Source organism: Eptatretus burgeri, chromosome 10 (assembly GCF_056783735.1).
Source record: "Eptatretus burgeri isolate ZD-2024b chromosome 10, Ebu_testis_v1, whole genome shotgun sequence".
Classification (NCBI taxonomy): domain Eukaryota; kingdom Metazoa; phylum Chordata; class Myxini; order Myxiniformes; family Myxinidae; genus Eptatretus; species Eptatretus burgeri.
This window is the reverse complement of record NC_140970.1, coordinates 89057992-89079833: the sequence shown is the minus strand read 5'-3', so window position 1 is coordinate 89079833 and position 21842 is coordinate 89057992. Positions and strand designations below refer to the sequence as shown.

Genomic DNA, 21842 nt, shown 5'->3' with positions numbered 1-21842 from the left:
ATTTGATGATTACCCCTTCCGTTGTCCCTCTGGCGTTTGGTGAAGAAGAAAGGGTTCATTGGCGTCGAGCTGCCGTTGCTTTAAAATGGCAATGGAGATGGCAAGCAAAAGAGAAAATTCGTTTGTTGTTGTTGTGGTTGTTCAGCCAAACATGAAATCCACTTCATTTAATAGTCTTGATGATGTAGAACAAAATTCTCAATTAAATATTGAAGTGTTAAGTGACTCGTGAATAAAACGAAAGTTTTCCAAGGAAAAGCACGTTTCGAGCTCCCAAATCATGTCATCAGACGAGCGCTCTGTTAAGTACCCCTTGCAGTATCTGCTATGTCTATTCGCTCTCTGGAAGGACTCCACTTATTGGCTAATAGCATTCACATGTTTGCTTTATTATAAATATTCGCAAAATGTAAAGAAAAATTGATGAGTCATGACACTGGTATGGTCTCGATCCCCACCTATGATCCACATCTCCTCCCAAACTTTTACCCTCTTCCCAGTTCTCACACTCCCCTGCTCTCTTTTTTTCTCATCATTGCACCTTGTCACAATGTATTATCATATACTAGCAGGGATACCCGTGCTCCGCACAGGAATCCCGTGGATGACGGCAGGTCTGAAGGAGTATATGTCACAGTTAGTTGTAAAATTATAGAGGCTGCCACCATTATTATTTTTTTTTCATCACCACTATAATATTATATTTTCCCTGCCATGTTTTATATGCAGAAGACTCGAGTTCAAAAATGTTAAGATTTATTGCCACATCAGATACAAAACCATAATGCCTCAACAATGTGAGGCTGGTTTCATGTCATCATTTGCGACTTGATTAATTCTCATTCTCTAGCAAATTCCGTTGGTCCCATGTCAATCGGCTGAACTTGAAAAATTAACGTTACGCAATCAGGTGATGACGTCATAATTCGGAAACCGGGAAGTCGGAAGTCATTGTCTTCAATTGACTGGAGCATTATTTTTTCATTCTATTGCAAATGGCGTTGGCCCCATGTCAATCGGCTGAACTTGAAAAATTAACGTTACGCAATCAGGTGATGACGTCATAATTCGGAAACCGGGAAGTCGGAAGTCATTGTCTTCAATTGACTGGAGCATTATTTTTTCATTCTATTGCAAATGGCGTTGGCCCCATGTCAATTGGCTGAACTTGAAAAATTAACGTTACGCAATCAGGTGATGATGTCATAATTCGGAAACCGGGAAGTCGGAAGTCATTGTCTTCAATTGACTGTAGCATTATTTTTTTATTCTATTGCAAATGGCATTGGCCCCATGTCAATTGGCTGAACTTGAAAAATGAACGTTACGAAATCAGGTGATGACGTCATAATTCGGAAACCAGAAGTCGGAAGTACAATTCTTTTACATCGGGACACTCCCGGGTACATGTTCTGTCAGCATGTGAAGTTTGGTGAGGATCAGTCCAGTACTTTTCTCGTGCATAGGTCACAGAGAAACACACACACAGACACACAGACAGACACACTTTCAACTATATATATATATATATATATATATATATACAGCTCTAGAAAAAAAAAAAAAAAGAGACCACTCCAAAAATTTTTTAAATCAGCATCTCTACATGTATGGCAGCCATTCCATTCCAGTGTCTTTTGAATTCCAACACAGGCACACCTCATTCTACTTCGTGAGGTACTGATTAGGTGATCACCTGAACCGAATCTTATTTAACAAGGAAAAGTATAAAAACCACTGTTGTGGTCATCACTATCCTCTTGCAATAGGACCAGCTGGATGGCAAAAACAGTGCTAGTAGTACCTCAAAAGTAATTGGAATCCAAAAAAAAAAACGAGTTGAAAAGCAAAGTTTTGAGTGAGGAAAATAAGTGTTCAATTCTGGCTTTACTGGCAGAGGGATACAGTGAGCATCACATTGCTTCCATCCTTAAAATTTCAAAGACGGCGGTTCATAAGAACAAGGTCAAGAAGCAGACATTGGGGGCAACAAAGCGACAGACTGGCAGAGGGCGAAAACGACTTTCCACTGACTAGGATGACCGCTAACTCATTCGAATGTCACTCAACAACTGTGGGATGACATCAAGTGACCTACAAAACGAATGGCAAACGGCAGCTGGGGTGAAGTGCACGGCGAGGACGGTTCGAAACAGGCTCCTAGGGGCAGGGCTGAAGTCGTGCAAAGCTAGAAAAAAGCCCTTCATCAATGAGAAGCAAAAAAGTGCCAGGCTGACGTTTGCAAAAGACCATAAGAATTGGACCATAGAGGACTGGAGTAAGGTCATCTTCTCTGATGAGTCCAATTTTCAGCTTTGCCCAACACCTGGTCGTCTAATGGTTAGACGGAGATCTGGAGAGGCCTACAAGCCACAGTGTCTCGCACCCACTGTGAAACTTGGTGGAGGATCGGTAATGATCTGGGGGTGCTTCAGCAAGGCTGGAATCGGGCAGATTTGTCTTTGTGAAGGACTGATGAATCGGGCCACGTACAAGGTTGTCCTGGAAGAACACTTGCTTCCTTCTGCTCTGACAATGTTCCCCAACTCTGAGGATTGGTTTTTCCAGCCGGACAATGCTCCATGCTGCATAGCCAGGTCAATCAAGGTTTGGATGGAGGACTATCAGATCAAGACCCTGTCATGGGCAGCCCAATCTCCCTCCAGACCTAAACCCCATTGAAAACCTCTGGAATGTGATCAAGAGGAATATGGATGGTCACAAGCCATCAAACAAATCCGAGCTGCTTGAATTTTTGCGCCAGGAGTGGCATAAAGTCGCCCAATTGCAATGTGAATGACTGGTGGAGAGCATGCCAAGACGCATGAAAGCTGTGATTGAAAATCAGGGTTATTCCACAAAAGATTGATTTCTGAACTCTTCCCAAGTTAAAACATTAGTATTGTGTTGTTTAAAAATGAATATGAACTTGTTTTGTTTGCATTATTTGAGGTCTGAAAACACTGAATCTCTGTTGTTATTTTGACCAGTTGTCATTTTCTGCAAATAAATGCTCTAAATGACAATATTTTTATTCGGAATTTGGGAGAAATGTCAGTAGTTTATAAAATAAAACAAAAATGTTCATTTAACTCAAACACAAACTTATAAATGGTAAAACCAGAAAAAAACTGATAATTTTGCAGTGGTCTCAATTTTTTCCAGAGCTGTATATGTGTGTATATATATATATATATATATATATATATATATATGTATATATATATGTATATATATATATATATATATATTTGCAGACTGGGAGTTGGGTGCGAAGACCACCAGGGGGGAAGAGCTATCTTGGCTCCCACCAGATTCCCCGGAATTGTTGGCCGTCGCACACAGATAATTCCATGACGCCTGTCGGTGTGAAGGGAGGGACTTGGGTGGAGAAGGCGGAGTGGAGTGGTATGCGGAACTAGGTGGGTGGGTGGAGTCGGCGACGTGTGGGCGGAGAAGTGGAAGTGGAGGCGGGGTCCGAGTCGACGGCGACGGGAGGGCAGGGTCCGAGTCGACGGCGACGGGAGGGCAGGGTCCGAGTCGACGGCGACGGGAGGGCGGGGTCCGAGTCGACGGCGACGGGAGGGCGGGGTCCGAGTCGACGGGAGGGCGGGGTCCGAGGCGACGGGAGGGCGGGGTCCGAGGCGACGGGAGGGCGGGGTCCGAGGCGACGGGAGGGCGGGGTCCGAGGCCATGACAAGATCCAGTGCGTGTGGGAGTAGAAGAGCAGAGACTGCGAACGGCTTCACCATCCGCCTTTTATCAACCCCGTGGTGCGGGGCGGGGGGGCCATCCCGAAGCGATGCGTCGTCACCCGAATCGGGCGCTCTGATTGGCCCCGGCCCCCTGCGCGGCCCGGCCGCGATGGCCGGAAGTGGCAACATTCTACTTCCGGTAAGATGGCTCCAAGCGCTGGAAATGTCTCTCTCCGACTCCACGACATGATATGAATCACCCACACAGAACTCCACGACATGAATTGCCTTGCACGAACTCCCGGACCCTGCCCTGACGACCGGCCGAGGGTGGCGTCGGTCCCGCATGCCTGCCCAGGCGCCTCCGATTAGCACTGATCAATGCCTGCTCCACGATGCGTCACGCGGCCCGAGCGATCCGGACTGCGCAGCACGCCTTTGCCTGATTGCGGCTTCGCCGGGCGAAGAGGCGAGGAAACATCAGCCATCTGTGGACAACACCTGTGGCTGCCAGCGAGGACCGACGGTAAAGTGTTAGGATAAATCCATTCATGTTTCGCCCAGTACGCGCAGATCCGTCATGGCTCACGTGGTCAGCGCTCACATTCGCCCGATTCGGATATAATAATTCGATGGAAGTTTGGAATGAAAAAGGATATAGATATGTGTCAGATGGAGGAAAAAGAGAATGCCGATATAATTAGTCCAGAAATGGGTTGAAAAGTACACGCCGCCCATGTTGTGCACAATGTGGTGTGGTTGTCGTTCTTCTATTATCGGCCTCTGACGATGTGGCTTTTGACACAAAGCTGCGAGCCACGCTCTTGCCGATATTGGGTCATTTGCTTCTGTGTTGTGCAAAACCACATCTGTGTAGCCTCTTTAAGAGATATTCATTCGTATCCCTTTTCAATGCAACCGGCATCTCATTCCAGATGATTGGAAGCGTCAGAGGATCATCTCGAGCTTGCGGCAGAGGTTCCTTCGAGGATATCGCTGTTTCCTCGCAGCTGCGCTGTCGATATTGGTGGCAGCTTTCTATTCTCCCCACCCCCGGCCGCGGCACATGCTGCACATGTTGGACGGAAATTCGGATTTACCTCAGGGATAAGCAGAAATGAAGAGTAGAAATGAAGTTTGGTGGTGTAAGCAAACCTAGCTTTGAGATCCTCGCAACGCATGTCCCATTTGACCCACTTGGGGCTATCTAAATGTATATTAATGGAATAACTGTCTTGGGACCACCACATGTTGGATGCCATTGTCTTGGAGGAATGTGATTCCTAGAACCGCAACATCATGTGTGTATGTATGTATATATGTATATATATATATATATATATATATATATATATATATATATGTGTATATATATATATATATATATATATATATATATATATATATATATATATATATATATATATATATATAATATATATCTCCTTTAATACAATTAGCAAACGAGAAGGGCACTTGGTAGAGCACATACCTCAACCATGTAATGCCTGATACACGAGAACATATCGGGCCCAATCAATTTTTTAAATATCATGCGATATATTATTTTTGGCCTGATCTCAATGGTGAATAATCACTTTGAAAATTAAATAATTTCGGATCTTCACCAAAATCGAATCAATTCGTCCTTGCCACACACCCAACAAACCTCTCCACCAAGTTTTTGCCGAATCCGTCCACAACTTTGATCGATATCATGCGAGATATCGATTTCGCCCTGTCTCTCAATAGTGAAGAATCACTTAAAAAAATTATCAGATCAGGATGTTCACCAAAATCGAATCAGTTCATCATTATCACACACTCAACCTGTCCACAAAATTTAATCCGGATCCATCCACAACTTTCTGAGATATCCTGTACACAAACAAACAGACAGACAGAAAGGGATGAAATAATTACCTTTCCCTTTGGTGGCGGAGGCAATAATTAATGCTGTTACAGCTGTGGAAATTTGCAATACACCATGAAGGTTCCTTAGATTAGCTATGCCGGTAAGTGAGTGTTCAGTTAGATTTCCCCACCGTTGTTTAATGGAATTATTCGTGTTCACCGGGCTGCGACCCTTTGAGATAGCCATTTTTCTTTACCTATCGTTATTTTGAACCTACACGCAAACAACAACCACCACCAAGTATGCCGCAACGCCAAGCACGCAACAAACCTACATGCAAACAACAACCGTCACAACGCCAACCATGCTACAATTTCCCTCACAACAACCACCACCATCTTCACCACTACCCCCGCTTCCGAACGCCATCCTCCACGGTCCACGCTACGACGTCGGGAACCGCCCGATAATGCGAGCAGGATTGGCAGAACAAAAGCTCTTGCGGAGCGTGTGGGGTTTTTCCCACCTATTTTCCCCGCGCTTGGTGTGAAGGGAAGGGGGCAGGGCAGCTCGCTGCCAATTGGTGGATGCATGGCATGATGTGGTCAGAGTGAGGGAATGCCCCTTTTCGGGAAACTTCTCGAAGGTAGGTGAAGCCGAAAATGGGGAGGAGCGAAGGGCGGAGCGCCGCGCTATATTAGTTGGACCGCACGCGGGCTCTCCTTCTCTTGGTGGTCGAGGTCGAGTTCTCGCTCTCTTGGTGGTCGAGGTCGAGTTCTCGCTCTCTTGGTGGTCGAGGTCGAGTTCTCGCTCTCTTGGTGGTCGAGGTCGAGTTCTCGCTCTCTTGGTGGTCGAGGTCGAGTTCTCTCGCTCTTGGTGGTCGAGGTCGAGTTCTCTCGCTCTTGGTGGTCGAGGTCGAGTTCTCTCGCTCTTGGTGGTCGAGGTCGAGTTCTCTCGCTCTTGGTGGTCGAGGTCGAGTTCTCTCGCTCTTGGTGGTCGAGGTCGAGTTCTCTCGCTCTTGGTGGTCGAGGTCGAGTTCTCTCTCTCGTGGACGTTGGGTCGTGCTCCCTCTCCCCCCCTCTCGTCTTGGCGCTGATTTCTTCCCCTATCTCCCGGTGGTCCTGTTGAGCGACCTGTTGGCGAAGGCGCGGGCCGGTGGCGAGTCCGGGCGACGCATCGGGGACGCAGACGGGAGGCGCAGCTCTGCCGGCTGTGTGGTGATAACCTGCGCGTCTGGCGAGGAGCGCCAGAGAGAGCTTTACCGCCCATCGTCGCAAGGCCCGGAGTCAGGCGCGGCCATGCTTGCTGCCATGGGGAGCAGACGTCGCGATCTGCCCACCGAGACACCTCGAGGGTGCAGGTAACCTGCACGGTCTCGTGGGCCTTTTTGGTCATCCACGGCCCACGACCATAAAGGTCTCTGGACCCCGTCTTCCCCCTTGCTTGTGAGGAGGTCTTTCCATTTCTTTAGTTCTGTATGACTGATGTGGCGCCGTGTCCCTGTAAGTAGAACCTGTTTAAGTGCTTGTAAATAATAATTTTAGTCGGTCGTATTGCTTTTGTTTTCTATTCCTTGCCTGTACATTGCATGACTGCCTTGCTTGTGATGTGTGTGTAGTATAATAAATGTCCTTGTGTGAAATGTATCCCGTTCGGCGTGTCCTATTTCCCTTTTGAAAGCCATCTTGCATCGTGGAATAATTAGTTGGGTTTTAAACGCCCGTTAAGGAGAATCGGATCCGTCGAGGTCGGCGATAACACCGCTCGGTTATCACTGTAGTACAGAACGGACCGCTTAAGCGGTTTGTGTCCCAGGCCGACCTGTGGCGCGGTGCGGGTACTTAGGTTTATCGACATTCGGCGATTCACCCTATTCCGCGCGGGTAGAATGCGGACTGGGCTGTAGTGAGGTTAAACCCCCACCCGTGACTGGTTCCTGGCGATAGTTCCAGGAGGGTCACGACTGAATTATCTGTCCGGTGGGCGATGCGGCTGCCATTAGAGGAATGCGGCCGATCGCACGCCGGCGTGCGCGAATTCGTAACAATCCGAAGAGCAAAGAACTTGTCGGTTAATTCTCACACTTTTATGGTTTATGGTGTAATTTATTACAACTTGTAATACTGGCCTCCACCAGGTGGCACAATAAGATAAACATTCACATGGAGAAGAGTGGGGTGCCCTGCCCGCACCCCCAAACCACTGGTACAAATTGGCATATTTATTTTACCCTCTAAACATCTCAACCCCCACCCCCGGTCAGGTGTCAGGTCAGATCAGATCTGTGACTTGCTCCAAGTATCATGTAAACCTGTACGAACCAGTTCCATAGTCGGGTTGTCGGCAACTAAACTGTCTCCCCCACCAGGTTTTTTGGTGAGGAGGGTGTTTGGATATGGACACCCAGCAGAATTAAAAATAAAACCTGTCAAAGGGTGGAGGAGCTCCTTGTGAGCCAACGGCCAACCATATCTAGTGCCCAACTGTGTCTGCGGACGTCCTCCTGCAGTTGGGTTACTTTTTCTTAGGAGGTTGGTGGCAGGATTTGCACTCCAGCCACCGTAAAACCCTTCACTCCGCAAAACAAAAAAAACACAAAGAAATTTGAAAACCCACTCTGTGGGAGTACCTCCTGTGCAGCTTCCATTCGCAGGGCAGCTCACCGGATGACGGGATTGGGGCATAGCCTTCGGGACCCCCAATCTTTGATGATAGGAGGGAAACCACGGGGTAACATTTCCGGGTCAGATTGCGGGAGAGTGTGTCGGAGTGGTGCTGAGGTGTCGTCCACCAGATGGCGGTCTCCTTGGGTTAACCTAAGGCGGTCCCTTTGGGTGGGTGCCTGGAATGTCCTATCCCTAAGAGAGGATGATCACCTGTCTCTGTTATCATATGAACTCAAGCGTTTGGGCATCGGTATTGCAGCACTCTCTCAGGTTCGAAGACCGGATTCCGGCGAGATTATTGCGGGTGGTTACACTGACTATTGGTCTGGTTGCTCTGATGGTTACCATGCCCAAGGAGTTTCTGGAGCTGTGTCCAATGATAACTGAGGTAACACCGGTCAACGAGCGTATTATAAGACAGGATTCATCACTCCTTGGGTGTCATTTCCATGGTCTGTGTTTATGCTCCGACTCATCTCACCGTGAAGGATGCATTCTATGCCGCGCTCGAGTCTGTGGTTGATCAGTGCCCCAGACGAGATACACTTCTCGTCTTGGGGGATTTCATGCATCGACTGGAACTGATAGGGATGGTTCTGATAAGTGTGTTGATTCCCACGGGTCAGGAACTGTGAACCTGAATAACAAGAAGTCATGGACTTAGGATGGCCGGTTCCTCGTTTCAGCACCCACAAACTCATCGCTGGACTTGGTATTCCAATGCTGGCAGTGTGACAAAGGAGATTGACCATGTCCTCGTTGATGGTCGCTAGAGGATGATCCAGAACTGCAGGGTCTACTGGAGTGCTCAGTTCCTCAATACTGACCACTGGCTTGTTGCAACTGTGTAGTTGCACCTTAAATCCAGGAGAATGGTACCATCCCAGCCAGGGCTGGATGTTGGCAAGCTTAAGGATCAATGGGTTGGTGAGGAGTTTGCGAACAAGCTGAGTGGAGATTTGGGGGGTCTGGGTGCTTAGGGAGGTCCTGTAGAGTTGTGGAGTGCCTTGAAGACAACTGTCCATGATGTTGCCGGTGGATGTCTTGGAACTCTCCGTCGGGCAAAGAAAATTTTGTCTCAAGGGACACTGGATACCATTGACAAGAGTCACAGGGCCAGGCTGAATGGCAGAGCTGAGCTGTTCAGGGAGCTGAGGCGTAAAACTGTACGTGCGCCAAGGGTGGACAAGGAGGCCAATGTGTGAGGAATCTGGAGGGAGTAGAGCATCACCTATGGTCAAGTAATTCTCGTCCTGTTTACAGGGGAATTCGCGCATTGCGTTCATCCAAGCCCACCCCTCTGTGTACTGCAGTTAGAGCAGAGGGTGGTAGGCTCTTGACAGAGGAGTCCGAAGTGAAGGCCTGCTGGGCCAGTTACGTTGAGCGGTTGTACCAGGCTGATCTACCAACTGTTGAGTTGGCCATCAGGGGTGTTGCAGTATCTGTTGCTGACCCTCCAATAAACTGTGGGCCACCTTCGCTTGTGGAAACATAGGCTGCGGTGAACCGGTTGAAATGGTGTAATGCTCCAGGGATCTGTGGCATCCATGCTGAACTTCTCAAGGCTGGTGGAAATGCTGCACTCATGTCATTGCATGCAGTTTTGTGCTCTGCCTGGAACACAGGCATCATCCAAACTGATTGGAAGAGGGGCCTTGTTGTCCCTCTCTGGAAAGGGAAAGGTGATCGCCAAGACTGCAACAACTACCGAGGGGTGACACTGTTCTCAGTGCCGGGTAAGGTCTTTACTCGGATAATTATTGATAGGGTTTGCCACCATCTGCTTGAGCACCAGCGTCCAGAGCAGTCAGGCTTTGCACCAAAGAGGTCAACGATTGACCGGATCCTTGCTCTTCAGGTCCTCACCGAACGCAGACGAGAGTTTCGGCAGGGGCTGCTTGCAGCTTATGTTGATCTCTGCAAAGCGTTTGATTCAGTGAATCGGGATGCCCTCTGGAGGATTCTTGGTCTTCGTGGGGTGCCGCCAAAACTAATCGATCTGATGTCTGAACTCTACTCTGGTACTGAGAGTGCTGTGAACTGTGGTGGTACCATCTCTGACTTATCTTTCCAGTTGTTACTGGAGTTCGTCAGGGGTGTGTACTGGCCCTCATACTTTTCAGCACTTGTATGGACTGTATTCTCGGGAGGATGTCGGAGAGATCAAGCTACGGTGCATCGTTTGGGAATATCAAGATCTCTGACCTTGATTTCGCAGATGATGCAGTCATCTTTGCGGAGACTTTAGATATCCTTTTGGGGGCCCTCGAGGAGTCAGAGTGGATGAGGAGTCAGAGCCGCTAGGATTATGCGTTTCCTGTGTCGAAACTAAGATCCCGGCTTTCAATGACATTTTGGATGCTGCTGTCCTGTCTGTGCCTGTTTGTGGTGAGGATGTTGAGGTCGTGGAGAGATTCACTTACCTTGGCAGTGATATTGATGTCTCTGCTGGCTGTGAGTCAGAGGTCAATAGACGTCTGGGTCGGGCCTGGAGAGTCATGGATTCACTGGATAATGGGGTGTAGTTCTGTCGGTCCCTGTGCGGGAGGACGAAAGTCCGAGTCTTCAGGTCCTTGGTGCTTCCAGTCTTGCTCTATGGATGTGAGACTTGGACTCTGACCAAAGATCTGAGACGGAGTCCTTTGGTACCAGGTTTCTTCGGAGAATCCTTGGCTATCGCTGGTTGGACTTTGTATCCATTTAATGTGTTGTAATTTCGTAAATACACTATTTTCTCGTCATGAACGAAGATTGTCCATGACGGACGTGATGTGACGGCACGTGACGAAATATCAGAAGTTGTTGGTTTTTGTTTTTTTATTCTTCTTCCTCTTCTTGTTCTTCTTCTGGTGAAGACAAAACCTTTAGGACGTGGCTCTTGGATATATTTGTCCTTGTTTCATGATGACTATGAAGTCAGAGGTCACATGGTATGGCAGCCATGTTGAAAAAAAAGGAAAGACTTTGGATGTCTCTGAAACAGCTGAACCGAAAAAAATTGAATATATATATATATATATATGATATATATATATATATGGAGCCTGGTGTTGGCGCAGTGGTTAGGGCAGTGGCTTGGGATCCAAAAGGTCCTGAGTTCAAGCCCCGTTGGGCCACTGAATTAATACACCAGGGGGTTAACTCAGCCTGTCATCCTTCCGAGGTCGGCGAAATGAGTACCAGTATACTGGGCCGGTGTATACCCCGGTTAAAATAGGTGTACCATATCCCTGTCTCGTAAGAGGCGACCAGGGTTGCGTCAGGAAGGGCATCCGGCGTAAAACATGTGCCAAATCTCTATGCGGATCATACGGATGATCCGCTGTGGCGACCCCTAACGGGAGCAGCCGAAATAATAAGAAGAAGATATCTATATATATATATATATATATATATATATATATATATATATATATATATATATATATATATATATATATATATATATATATATATATATAGTTACGTTTGAGGGGGGGGGGGGGATGCATTCAAAGGGTAATTAGGTATGCCATGCTGTTCGAGTTGTACCACGATCTCGATGTAATAAGTAGCAATTCAGTGGTGATAAGTTGTCTAGTAAATGTCCATTTCTTTAAGGGGGAAATGATAATTGTCACATAATTAGATCGGGAGACGGGTTAGGGTAAGTGTGTATGCGTAAACCCTTTTAGTATTCCCTGTAGGCTTGCCGTGACGTAACAGAACAGTGCTGCGGATGGCTCCGCCCCGTGATCAAGATTGGTGGAAGGCAACGGCAGAGGGCCAATAAAAGGGCTCGATTGGAAGTGACGAGGACTCGAGTATAAAAAGGTTCTGTTTGGGAAAAGAAGAGGAGGAAGAGTCATAAAAAGAAAGCGTCTGGTCGAGGCTGTTTGTCTCGGAGCATGCTCTCTCGTTGCGTTGGTTCGTTCCTCGGTTCGTCGTGTCTCGTGGCCTTGCTGTGCCTCGTGCCTCACTTCGGTTGGCTCTGGACTTCTGCTGGCTCGGAGTACGGGACCGAACGGCAGGCGGACCTGCCTCCTTCTCCTGCTCGCATCTTAGCGCCAAAACTGGCTCCCTGACGGCTGTGAGCGGACTTGGGCCTACACCAGGAGGTCGCCACCACCAGGAATAGCACCACGGTGGCTGGTTGGAGCTCACAGGCCGGGAACCGTGGCTCTGCGCGGAAGGGCTGACGGAACCTCGGCACCACCGTGTCTCCTACCCCTGACGAGCGCAACGCCAGCTCGTTCGGCGCCAATCCAGTGACTGTTGCGTCGACACCACGGGCAAGCCTGTCCACCAGCGTGTGTGTGTGTGTGTGTGTGTGTGTGTGTGTGTGTGTGTGTGTGTGTGTGTGTGTGTGTGTGTGTGTGTGTGTGTGTGTGTGTGTGTGTGTGTGTGTGTGTGTGTGTGTGTGTGTGTGTGTGTGTACCTGGCGCCTTAGAGGGTTTGAGATTTGTATATCCCTTTGAATTGTTTGTTTTCCCCACACCCGAACCCACACCACCATCCCGACGAATCGCCCCGGATCCCTCCTCTTGCCGAGTCTTATTATTATTTCTGGTTAGAAAAATAAACATTATTAACTCAGTGAAAAGTGACTCGTGCCACCTTCCTCGTCCCGTTTGCTGGAGAGCGATTAAAACCGCCATCTTTGGGTTATAAAAAAAATAAACCGCCTCCATCGTTTTGGCTCATTCTACGTTGACGGGACTGTTCAAGTCCCGTGGACGTCACAATATATATACATATATATACATATATATATATACATATATATACATATACATATATATATATATATATATATATATATATATATTCTTCTTTCGGTTGCTCCCATTAGGGGTCGCCACAGCGGATCATTACGTATGATCCGCATAGTGATTTGGCACAAGTTTTTATGCCGGATGCCCTTCCTGACGCAACCCTGGTTGCCTCTTACGACACAGTGATATGGTACACCTATTTTAACCAGGGTATACACCGGCCCAGTATACTGGTACTCATTTCGCCGACCTCGGAAGGATGACAGGCTGAGTCAACCCCCTGGTGTATTAATTCAAGCGGCCAACGGGGCTTGAACTCAGGACCTTTGGATCCCAAGCCGCTACCCTAACCACTACGCCAACACCAGGCTATATATCTATCTCTATATCTATATCTATATCTAAATACAGTAGACTAGGCGTAAGTCGGCAGTGTGTAACTCGTCACTTCGCCTAAGTCGGCAGCGTCAAAAAGTCCCGAATTTATCTAATGGTAAATCCCTTTGAATAAAGTCTGCAAGTCGTCATCTCTAAGTCGTCACTTTGTCTAAGTCGTCAGATGTTGTCCGTTCCCGCGTCATGGAAAATCAAGTAAAATACCATGCCTAACTCGTCCTACGGAACTTCTACCTGGTGAGAAGCCCGATTTCATGGAATCGTGATGCTCGCTCATTGGTGTACACCGCCAGTGATAGGCTATTTATAACTGTGCTGCATTCAGCTCGGTCAGCGCGCCGTCCTACATGCATCTGAAGAGGTAGACAGGCTGCACAATGCAGTCTCTGGCGAAGGAGTAAAGGATCGATCGAGCTTCGTGTTGAAGTCCGATCATGGTTTTATATTGGCTTGTTTTGTACATCACCACACTCACTTTCACATAGGTATTGCGTGGTAGTCATCACGATGACTGTGTGTCATGTAATTTGTCGATGGTATACGAGTTTTCATTCCATATGAAAACTCATTCACATTCATTCCAATGAATGAATTCTAACAGCCATTCATTCCACATTTGTTGATGGTCATATACCATCACCGATGGTATATGAGTTGTCCTACAGTTGTTCATTATCTTTACTTTTGAAAAAGTGATTCATGAATTCCATCTTTGCTTGATCACTTTCCAACTCACCAATGAACCCCCACCTATGACCCGAGGATTGTGTTTCCCTTTTGGTACAATAGCCGGCTTAGAGATTGTTGCGCCCTCTCACACGTACGTGTCCAGGCCACACGCAACTTCATCCTTCACCCCACAGTCATCATAAATGTTCGCATACGCGCAAGTCGTCACATGTCGAAGTCATCACTTTTTTCTCGGTCCCGATGGTGACGACTTACGCCTTGTCTACTGTATGTATAATATATACAGTGGGGAGAACAAGTATTTGATACACTGCCGATTTTGCAGGTTTTCCCACTTCCAAAGCACGTCGAGGTCTGTAATTTTTTTTATCATAGGTACACTTCAACTGTGAAAGACGGAATCTAAAACAAAAACCCTGAAAATCACATTGTATGATTTTTAAATAATTAAGTTTTTTTTTATTGCATGAAATAAGTATTTGATGCATCAGAAAAACAGAACTTAATATTTGGTGCAGAAACTTTTGTTTGCGATTACAGAGATCAGACGTTTCCTGTAGTTCTTAACCAGGTTTGCACAGACTGCAGCAGGGATTTTGGCCCACTCCTCCATACAGATCTTCTCCAGATCCTTCAGGTTTCAGGGCTGTCGCTGGGCAATACAGACTTTCAGCTCCCTCCAAAGATTTTCTATTGGGTTCAGGTCTGGAGACTGGCGAGGCCACTCCAGGACCTTGAGATGCTTCTTACGGAGCCACTCCTTAGTTGCCCTGGCTGTGTGTTTCGGTCGTTGTCATGCTGGAAGACCCAGCCACGCCCCATCTTCAATGCTCTTGTTGAGGGAAGGAGGTTGTTGGCCAAGATCTCACGATACATGGCCCCATCCATCCTCCCCTCAATACTGTGCAGTCGTCCTGTCCCCTTTGCAGAAAAGCATCCCCAAAGAATGATGTTTCCACCTCCATGCTTCACTGTTGGGATGGTGTTCTTGGGGTTGTACTCATCCTTCTTCCTCCAAACACGGCGAGTGGAGTTTAAACCAAAAAGCTCTATTTTGGTCTCATCAGACCACATGACCTTCTCCCATTCCTCCTCTGGATCATCCAGATGGTCATTGGCAAACTTCAGACGGGCCTGGACATGCGCTGGCTTGAGCAGAGGGACTTTGCGTGCGCTGCAGGATTTTAATCCATGACGGCGTAGTGTGTTACTTCTGGTTTTCTTTGATACTCTGGTCCCAGCTTTCTTCAGGTCATTGACCAGGTCCTGCCGTGTAGTTCTGGGCTGATCCCTCACCTTTCTCATGATCATTGAGGCTCCACGAGGTGAGATCTTGCATGGAGCCCCAGACCAAGGGAGATTGACTGTTGTCTTGAACTTCTTCCATTTTCTAATAATTGCGCCAACAGTTGTTGCCTTCTCACCAAGCTGCTTGCCTATTGTCCTGTAGCCCATCCCAACCTTGTGCAAGTCTACAATTTTGTCCCTAATGTCCTTGGACAGCTCTCTTGTCTTGCCCATTGTGGAGAGGTTGGAGTCTGATTGATTGAGTGTGGACAGCTGTCTTTTATGCAGATAACGAGTTCAAACATGTGCAGTTAATACAGGTAATGAGTGGAGAATGGGAGGGCTTCTTTAAGACAAAACTAACAGGTCTATGAGAGCCGGAATTCTTACTGGTTGGGAGGTGATCAAATACTTATTTCATGAAATAAAATGCAAAGTAATTATTTAAAAATCATATAATGTGATTTTCAGGATTTTTGTTTTAGATTCCGTCTTTCACAGTTGAAGTGTACCTATGATAAAAATTACAGACCTCTACGTGCTTTGTAAGTGGGAAAAACCTGCAAAATCGGCAGTGTATCAAATACTTGTTCTCCCCACTGTATATACATCAGTGAAGTGACAGGTTTTATTTGCTAGTACAGTCAACCCCCGCTTCATCGCGGTTCACCTATCGCGCCCCCGGTTCATCGCGGTTTTCCCTTGGAAGGAACATAACTAATTTTTTCTGCGGATTCCCCCAGTACATCGTGGTAATAATATATAAAATGTAAATTAATTAAGCAATAAATTATAACGCGTGGTGCTCGACCATTCACACAATGCACGAGACAAAGTTTCGCTTGTGAACTTCGAATATTTTCTACGTTTTTTTTTTCTCCAAGCCCCACGATGCCGCCCAAACGCCCTGCACATTCTAAGGCTTCTGGCAAGGAACCGAAGCGCCAGAGGAAGGTCCTGGGACGCTCCAGGAGAAGGTTAAGGTAAAGGTGCTCGATATATGCTTCGGGAAGGAAAAAGGTTTGCCGCCCTTGGACGAGCACTGCTCATACCCAGCACCTCAAAACCGACCAGACCAGACTAGTCGATCTCCGGCACCTCAAACCCAATCACTGCCAAACAGACCAGACCAGACTAGTCGATTTTTTTTGGGGGGGGGGAGGCGTCCATTTATCGCGGATTTTCACTTAGCGCGGGGAGGTTTGGAATGTAACCCCCGCAAGAAACGGGGGATTAATGTATTATATAATGGTAGGATTTCTTTTTTCTTTTATTTTATTTTTGTATACCTTGTCAAGGCTCGTATGAGAGCTAACACACAACTCACAGCAAGGGGGCATGAGACGAGGGGTGGGAGTGGAAGGGACAAAACAGTGGGGAACAGACACATTCGGTGACTGTGGAAGGGAGAGGGATGGGGATGGGACGGGGAACATGGCGAAGAGAAGATGGACATTACAGGGACTTTCAGGAAGGAAAGCAGCGGAATTGAAGGGAAGTGGGCTTGGGTGGATTATCGGGGGTAGAAAAGATCGAGGATTTGGATGGGGGAAGATAAGAGGTGGTGGTGAACAGCTGTTTTGAAAGCCTGGAGGGAAGAATGGGAAAGAATAGAGTGAGGAAGTTTATTCCAAAGGCGGGAAAAAAGAGGAATGAAAGAGTGAAGATGAGCAGTGATTCGTGATTTTGGTAGTTTTACCAGAAGGGGGTTGTTGGCGGACCTTGAGCGCCCTGTGGAAATGTGGTGGGGACAAATCGCAGAGACAGCAGGGGGGGCAAGGCTGGAGAGGAGTCGGTAGAAGACAGAAAGACCACCGACCAACCTGCGGTTATTAGTGAGAGGCCCAAAGACTCGGCTTCATTGCGGGAGATGCCGATGATCTTAAATGCCCTGTTTTTGACAGCGTGAAGCCGAGAAAGGTGGGAGGCAGGAGCACCAGCCCAGAGGGGAGAGCAGTACTCCATCAGGCTACGGACAAAAGCTTTGTAAGTGCTCAGGAGCTCAAGAGGGCTGAGGAAGGACTTTGCATGACGGAGGATTCCCAGTCGGCGACTGGCTTTTGAGGCGAGGTTGGAAATGTGACTTTCCCAGGAAAGGTCATGGCAGATAGTGAGACCCAGAAGCTTGAAAGAAAAGACTTCTTCCAGAGGATTGTTGAGAAAGTGGATGGGGGGGTTTTCTAAACGGTCCTTTCGAAGAGACATTGTGAGAGTGTGAGATTTGTCTGGATTGAAAGACATGTTCCACGTGTTGGACCAGTTTGTGATTTTATCCAGATCTGCAGTGAGCGAAGAAGCTGCTGCTTGCCGGTCTGAGGGATGACAGATGGTATGGCAGAGGGTGGAGTCGTCGGCAAAGAGAAATAGAGCATTTTTCCAGAGAGTCAGAGAGATCATTGATGAAAAGCAGAAAAAGAACAGGGCCCAGAACGCTACCTTGAGGAACTCCAGCCTGCACAGGAAGAGGGGATGAAAGAACTCCATTTAGGGCCACACGTTGACTGCGACAGGAGAGGAAGTCTGCGAGCCATGAGTGGAGATGGCCTTGAATACCATGGGAAGAGAGTTTGGTGAGTAGTGCAGGGTGCCAGACTGTGTCAAAAGCACGTGATAGGTCCAGGGATACGGCTCGGATTTCCTGTCTGGCATTGAGGACCTCCATCCATTGTTGGGAGAGCAGAAGCAGCATATCCAGGGTCGAGTGACCTGGTCTGAAACCAAATTGATGATTGGAAATCAAGCCATTGGAGAAGAGGAAGGATTTCATATCTGAAGCGATGATGGATTCCATCACCTTGCTGATGATTGGGAGAAGGCTGATTGGTCTGTAGTTACAGGGATCTGTTTTTGCACCTTTATTATGCAGGGCAGTGATGTTAGCAGATTTCCAAGCAGATGGCAGATGACCTTGGGCAAATGAGAGGGTGAATATAACAGAGAGAGGGTGAGCAAGAGCAGAAGAGCAGGCTTTGAGGACACGTGGGCTGATGCCGTCTGGACCGGTTGCAGAATCTGACTCGAGGTTTGAAAGCAAGCTCTCCACCTTGTCAGGAGAAAAGGATACAGAGTCCAGGGACAGTTGGGTGCGACTGGGAAAGTGGGTAGAGATAGTGATGGGTTTAAGACACAAGATTTAGCTGCAAACACCGAGTTTAGACATTCAGCTTTATCACGTGCGGTATCAGCAGTGCGGCCATTTGAGGTAAGGGAGGGGATGGAGGGGGAACATACACCAGAAACAGATTTGATTAAACGCCACCAGGATTTTGAGGAGGGAGAGAGGTTTGAGAGTTCAGACTTGAGATGAGAAAGATGTTGTTTTCTGGCTCTCCTGAGGGTAGATACACACTTGTTCCGAGCTTTATGGAAGGAACTGAGATTGCCCTCAGTTGGGTTTGCTTTCCATGAGGCAAAGGCAAGTTTCAGGACAACTGCCTCGCCACAAGCTTCAGTAAACCAAGGGTGGGAGGAAGGGTAGGACAACTGAACACGAGAGGGGATAAATCTGTGCATGAGGGAGAGCAAGTTTCTTTGAAAGAATTCCCAGGATGAGTTGATGTTTGAGAAAGTAGTGATAGGAGACCAGTCTGTAAGTTTGATGGCTGCTCGGAGACCCTGCCAGTCGGCTTGAGTGAAATGCCAGACTCGACGGCGGTGAGGTGGTTCTCCGATAATAGCCGGAGAGATGTCCACTTTGACAAGGATGTGGTCAGAAGAACCAATTGGAGCGATCTTTGAGATCTTGATGTGAATGAAGAACCCTTCCTCTCCCTGCCCCCTCCAACAAATGCACAATTTGATAGAAATGGCGAAAAGCAGAAAGATTGTTTTTTGTTTTTTTGTGGTCATCAATATATTTTGTGTTCAGAAATTTGTTACATGGTGAACTTTTGACAATTGCTTCGAAATTCAACAACCATAACATGATATTGCTGACAACCATTTGTAGGTTTATAATTTGGGATTGATCAATGGAAGCAGTTTTTATTTTATTTTAATATTCTCTTGCAGGTGAAGAGCCAACTGAAATGGACGTGCTCGACTTGGCGAGGGATATGTTTGACAAAATGGCTATCTACCTGCAGGGAGAGATCACGGGTGTGCCACGATGCTAATTTAAGTGATTGATAAAGCCTGTTGAGCTAAAACAGGAAACCTCATGGTGATAGTACCACAAATCTCGTCATTATAGAAGCAAAAAAACTCGTGAATATGTTAGAAGAAACCTTGTGATTATGGAACCCGAAATTACATGATATTGATAGCACCACAATCATCATGATTTTCAACGGATTTTATTTGTGAAAGTAACAGCAGTGCAGCTGATATTTAATACCTTTTTCAGGTACGTCTGATGACTATCAGCTGTTGAGCCAGCTGACTAACGTGTCAACCAGGCGAGTGCAAGCAATGGGCGAAACGGCGATGGCGGTTTCTGTAGCGATGAGGAAGCTCAATGAGCAGTGTGAGTGGGTGCGGAGGGAAGTATTTTAGGTTGTTTGTTTGTTGTTTTTTTGAGATGAGGAAAATGTTGGCAATTTTTTTTTTTTTTTTTTCTCAAACGTTAACCTTGCAGACTCGTATTTCGTTTTTATTCCCTGGAAGAGCTTGTGTGAATTTTTCGTGCTCAGTTATTGATACAATGTCTTTGTGCAACATCATTGCCATTGATGTTTTGTATGTAGCCTGTGGCTGCGCTGGTGCATCATTTTCTGGGAGTACAGGTGTGCCGCTGATGTTGTGCCCCTATTACCAGTACACTGGTACTCATTTCGCCGACCTCGGAAGGACGACTTTAACACCTGATGTTAATTGAATAGAGGGGAAAGGGGCTCAAACTCAAGAACTTAGGCTCCTAAGCAAGTCACCTTGGCAGTTAAGCCAACACCAGGCATATTGCCTTTGAGAAAAATCTAACATGATACCAATCCTCTCAAAGTCTAGCACTTTGTCCTGGGATCAACGGAGCCTTTCTCGTGAGTTTTAAAAATCAGATGAAGAAACTTGTCAGATTTCTTGGGTTTATTTATTTATTTTAAAGATTTCTTCATCTTGATGAGAATTTTTCTTGATTTATTTGTCCAGAAGCTTGAGGCTGCCCTTTGTTAAAAGTCACAAGAAGCTCTCCCATATGGGCTGGTGCACTCAAATGTGATTCTACTTTCAACTTGACCCACACAATGTTGATTCCAAACTAATTGCTTTGTGGTCTCACAATTCATCCCATTGTTTGGTCTTTACTGCTACTGGGTATTGCATTTGGTTCCATTTGTCTGTCTGTCTGTCTTTGTTTGTCCACACATCGACAAAATTTTCAGCATAGGAGCGACTTACCCCTGTAGAATATTTTAATGATAATGATGACATCATAGGTCATGTGGTGTGGCAGCCACGTTGGAAAAACTTTGAACCTCTGTATCTCTGAAACCACACCAAGGAAAGAATTGAAAGTTAGCACAGAGCAAGTACTCCTCATGGGGAATGTGATTTATTATTATTATTTTTCATGATGTCATAGGTTCCTTCGTTATGACATCATAATTGCATATGTAGAACGCTACATCTGATCAGTATGAAAATTTTTGAGGGTCATTTTGGGATAAAATGGTCCACAGAAAATAATTTAATGACATTACGAGTCATGTGATTTGGCAGCCATATTGTTTCTTTTGTTTTTGTTTTTTTTAACCTTCAAAAATCTCTGAAATGGCAAAGCAGATCGAGGCGAAACTTTACATGTATGACCGCCTATCCACGAGGTACAAAAGTTTCACACATATGAAGTCATAGGTCATATGGTTTGGCAGCCATATTGGATTTACCATAAAACCGATTAAAAAAAATCTTCTCCAGAACGACTATAGATTGAGGGGAAACTTCACACAAATGCTCCACAAGCTATAGGTGTGCATGTTTGTTAAGGAATAATTAATAGGTCACATGGTTTGGCAGCCATATTGGATTGAAGAAAAATATTAAATAATGTTTTCTCTGGAATTGCTTAATCAATCGACATGAAACTTCACATTTATGATCTACTGGTGATGGGGAATAGATGTTTTAAATTACAACTTGTTCCGATGCATGGTCTGGCAGCTAGAATTATAAAATCTTTTGATCTGGGTTCTTTTTGAATAAGGTTCACTTGGCTATGCCTGGATGGGTTTGAGGGTAGAGGAGAAGCAGTTGAAATGTGAATCCAATCCAGGTTCCTCCTGATGACGTCATCTTTGCTTTTTGCTTGTTTCGGTTCCTTCTGATGACTCCAATGCGTGACTGTACCTATTTGGTCTTCCATTTGATTTGAATTTAATTGATTTTAATTCTATTCAAAATTCAGTTGAATAATCATAAAAAAACATCATGGGTCAGGGTCAGGTGTCCAATCAAAGCGAGACGTCTTGATACCCAGCAGTTATAAAAGTGGCAGTTCTAGTTATGTCTCATTAATTATGCAACACACCAGTACACAAACGCCACATAAAACAAGTCATGGCGA

The 21842-nt window shown here is 46.4% G+C and overlaps 1 protein-coding gene across 1 annotated transcript in view; it reads left to right on the top strand.

The window, feature by feature from the left end:
- The window catches only part of BLOC1S2 (biogenesis of lysosomal organelles complex 1 subunit 2), a 53685-nt gene that overhangs the window by 29217 nt on the left and 2626 nt on the right, over positions 1-21842 (top strand). Inside the window, exons 3-4 of the mRNA XM_085899278.1 lie at positions 19355-19441; positions 19689-19808. Coding sequence (XP_085755404.1) covers positions 19355-19441; positions 19689-19808 — 207 coding nt within the window. The remainder of the gene's footprint in view (positions 1-19354; positions 19442-19688; positions 19809-21842) is intronic.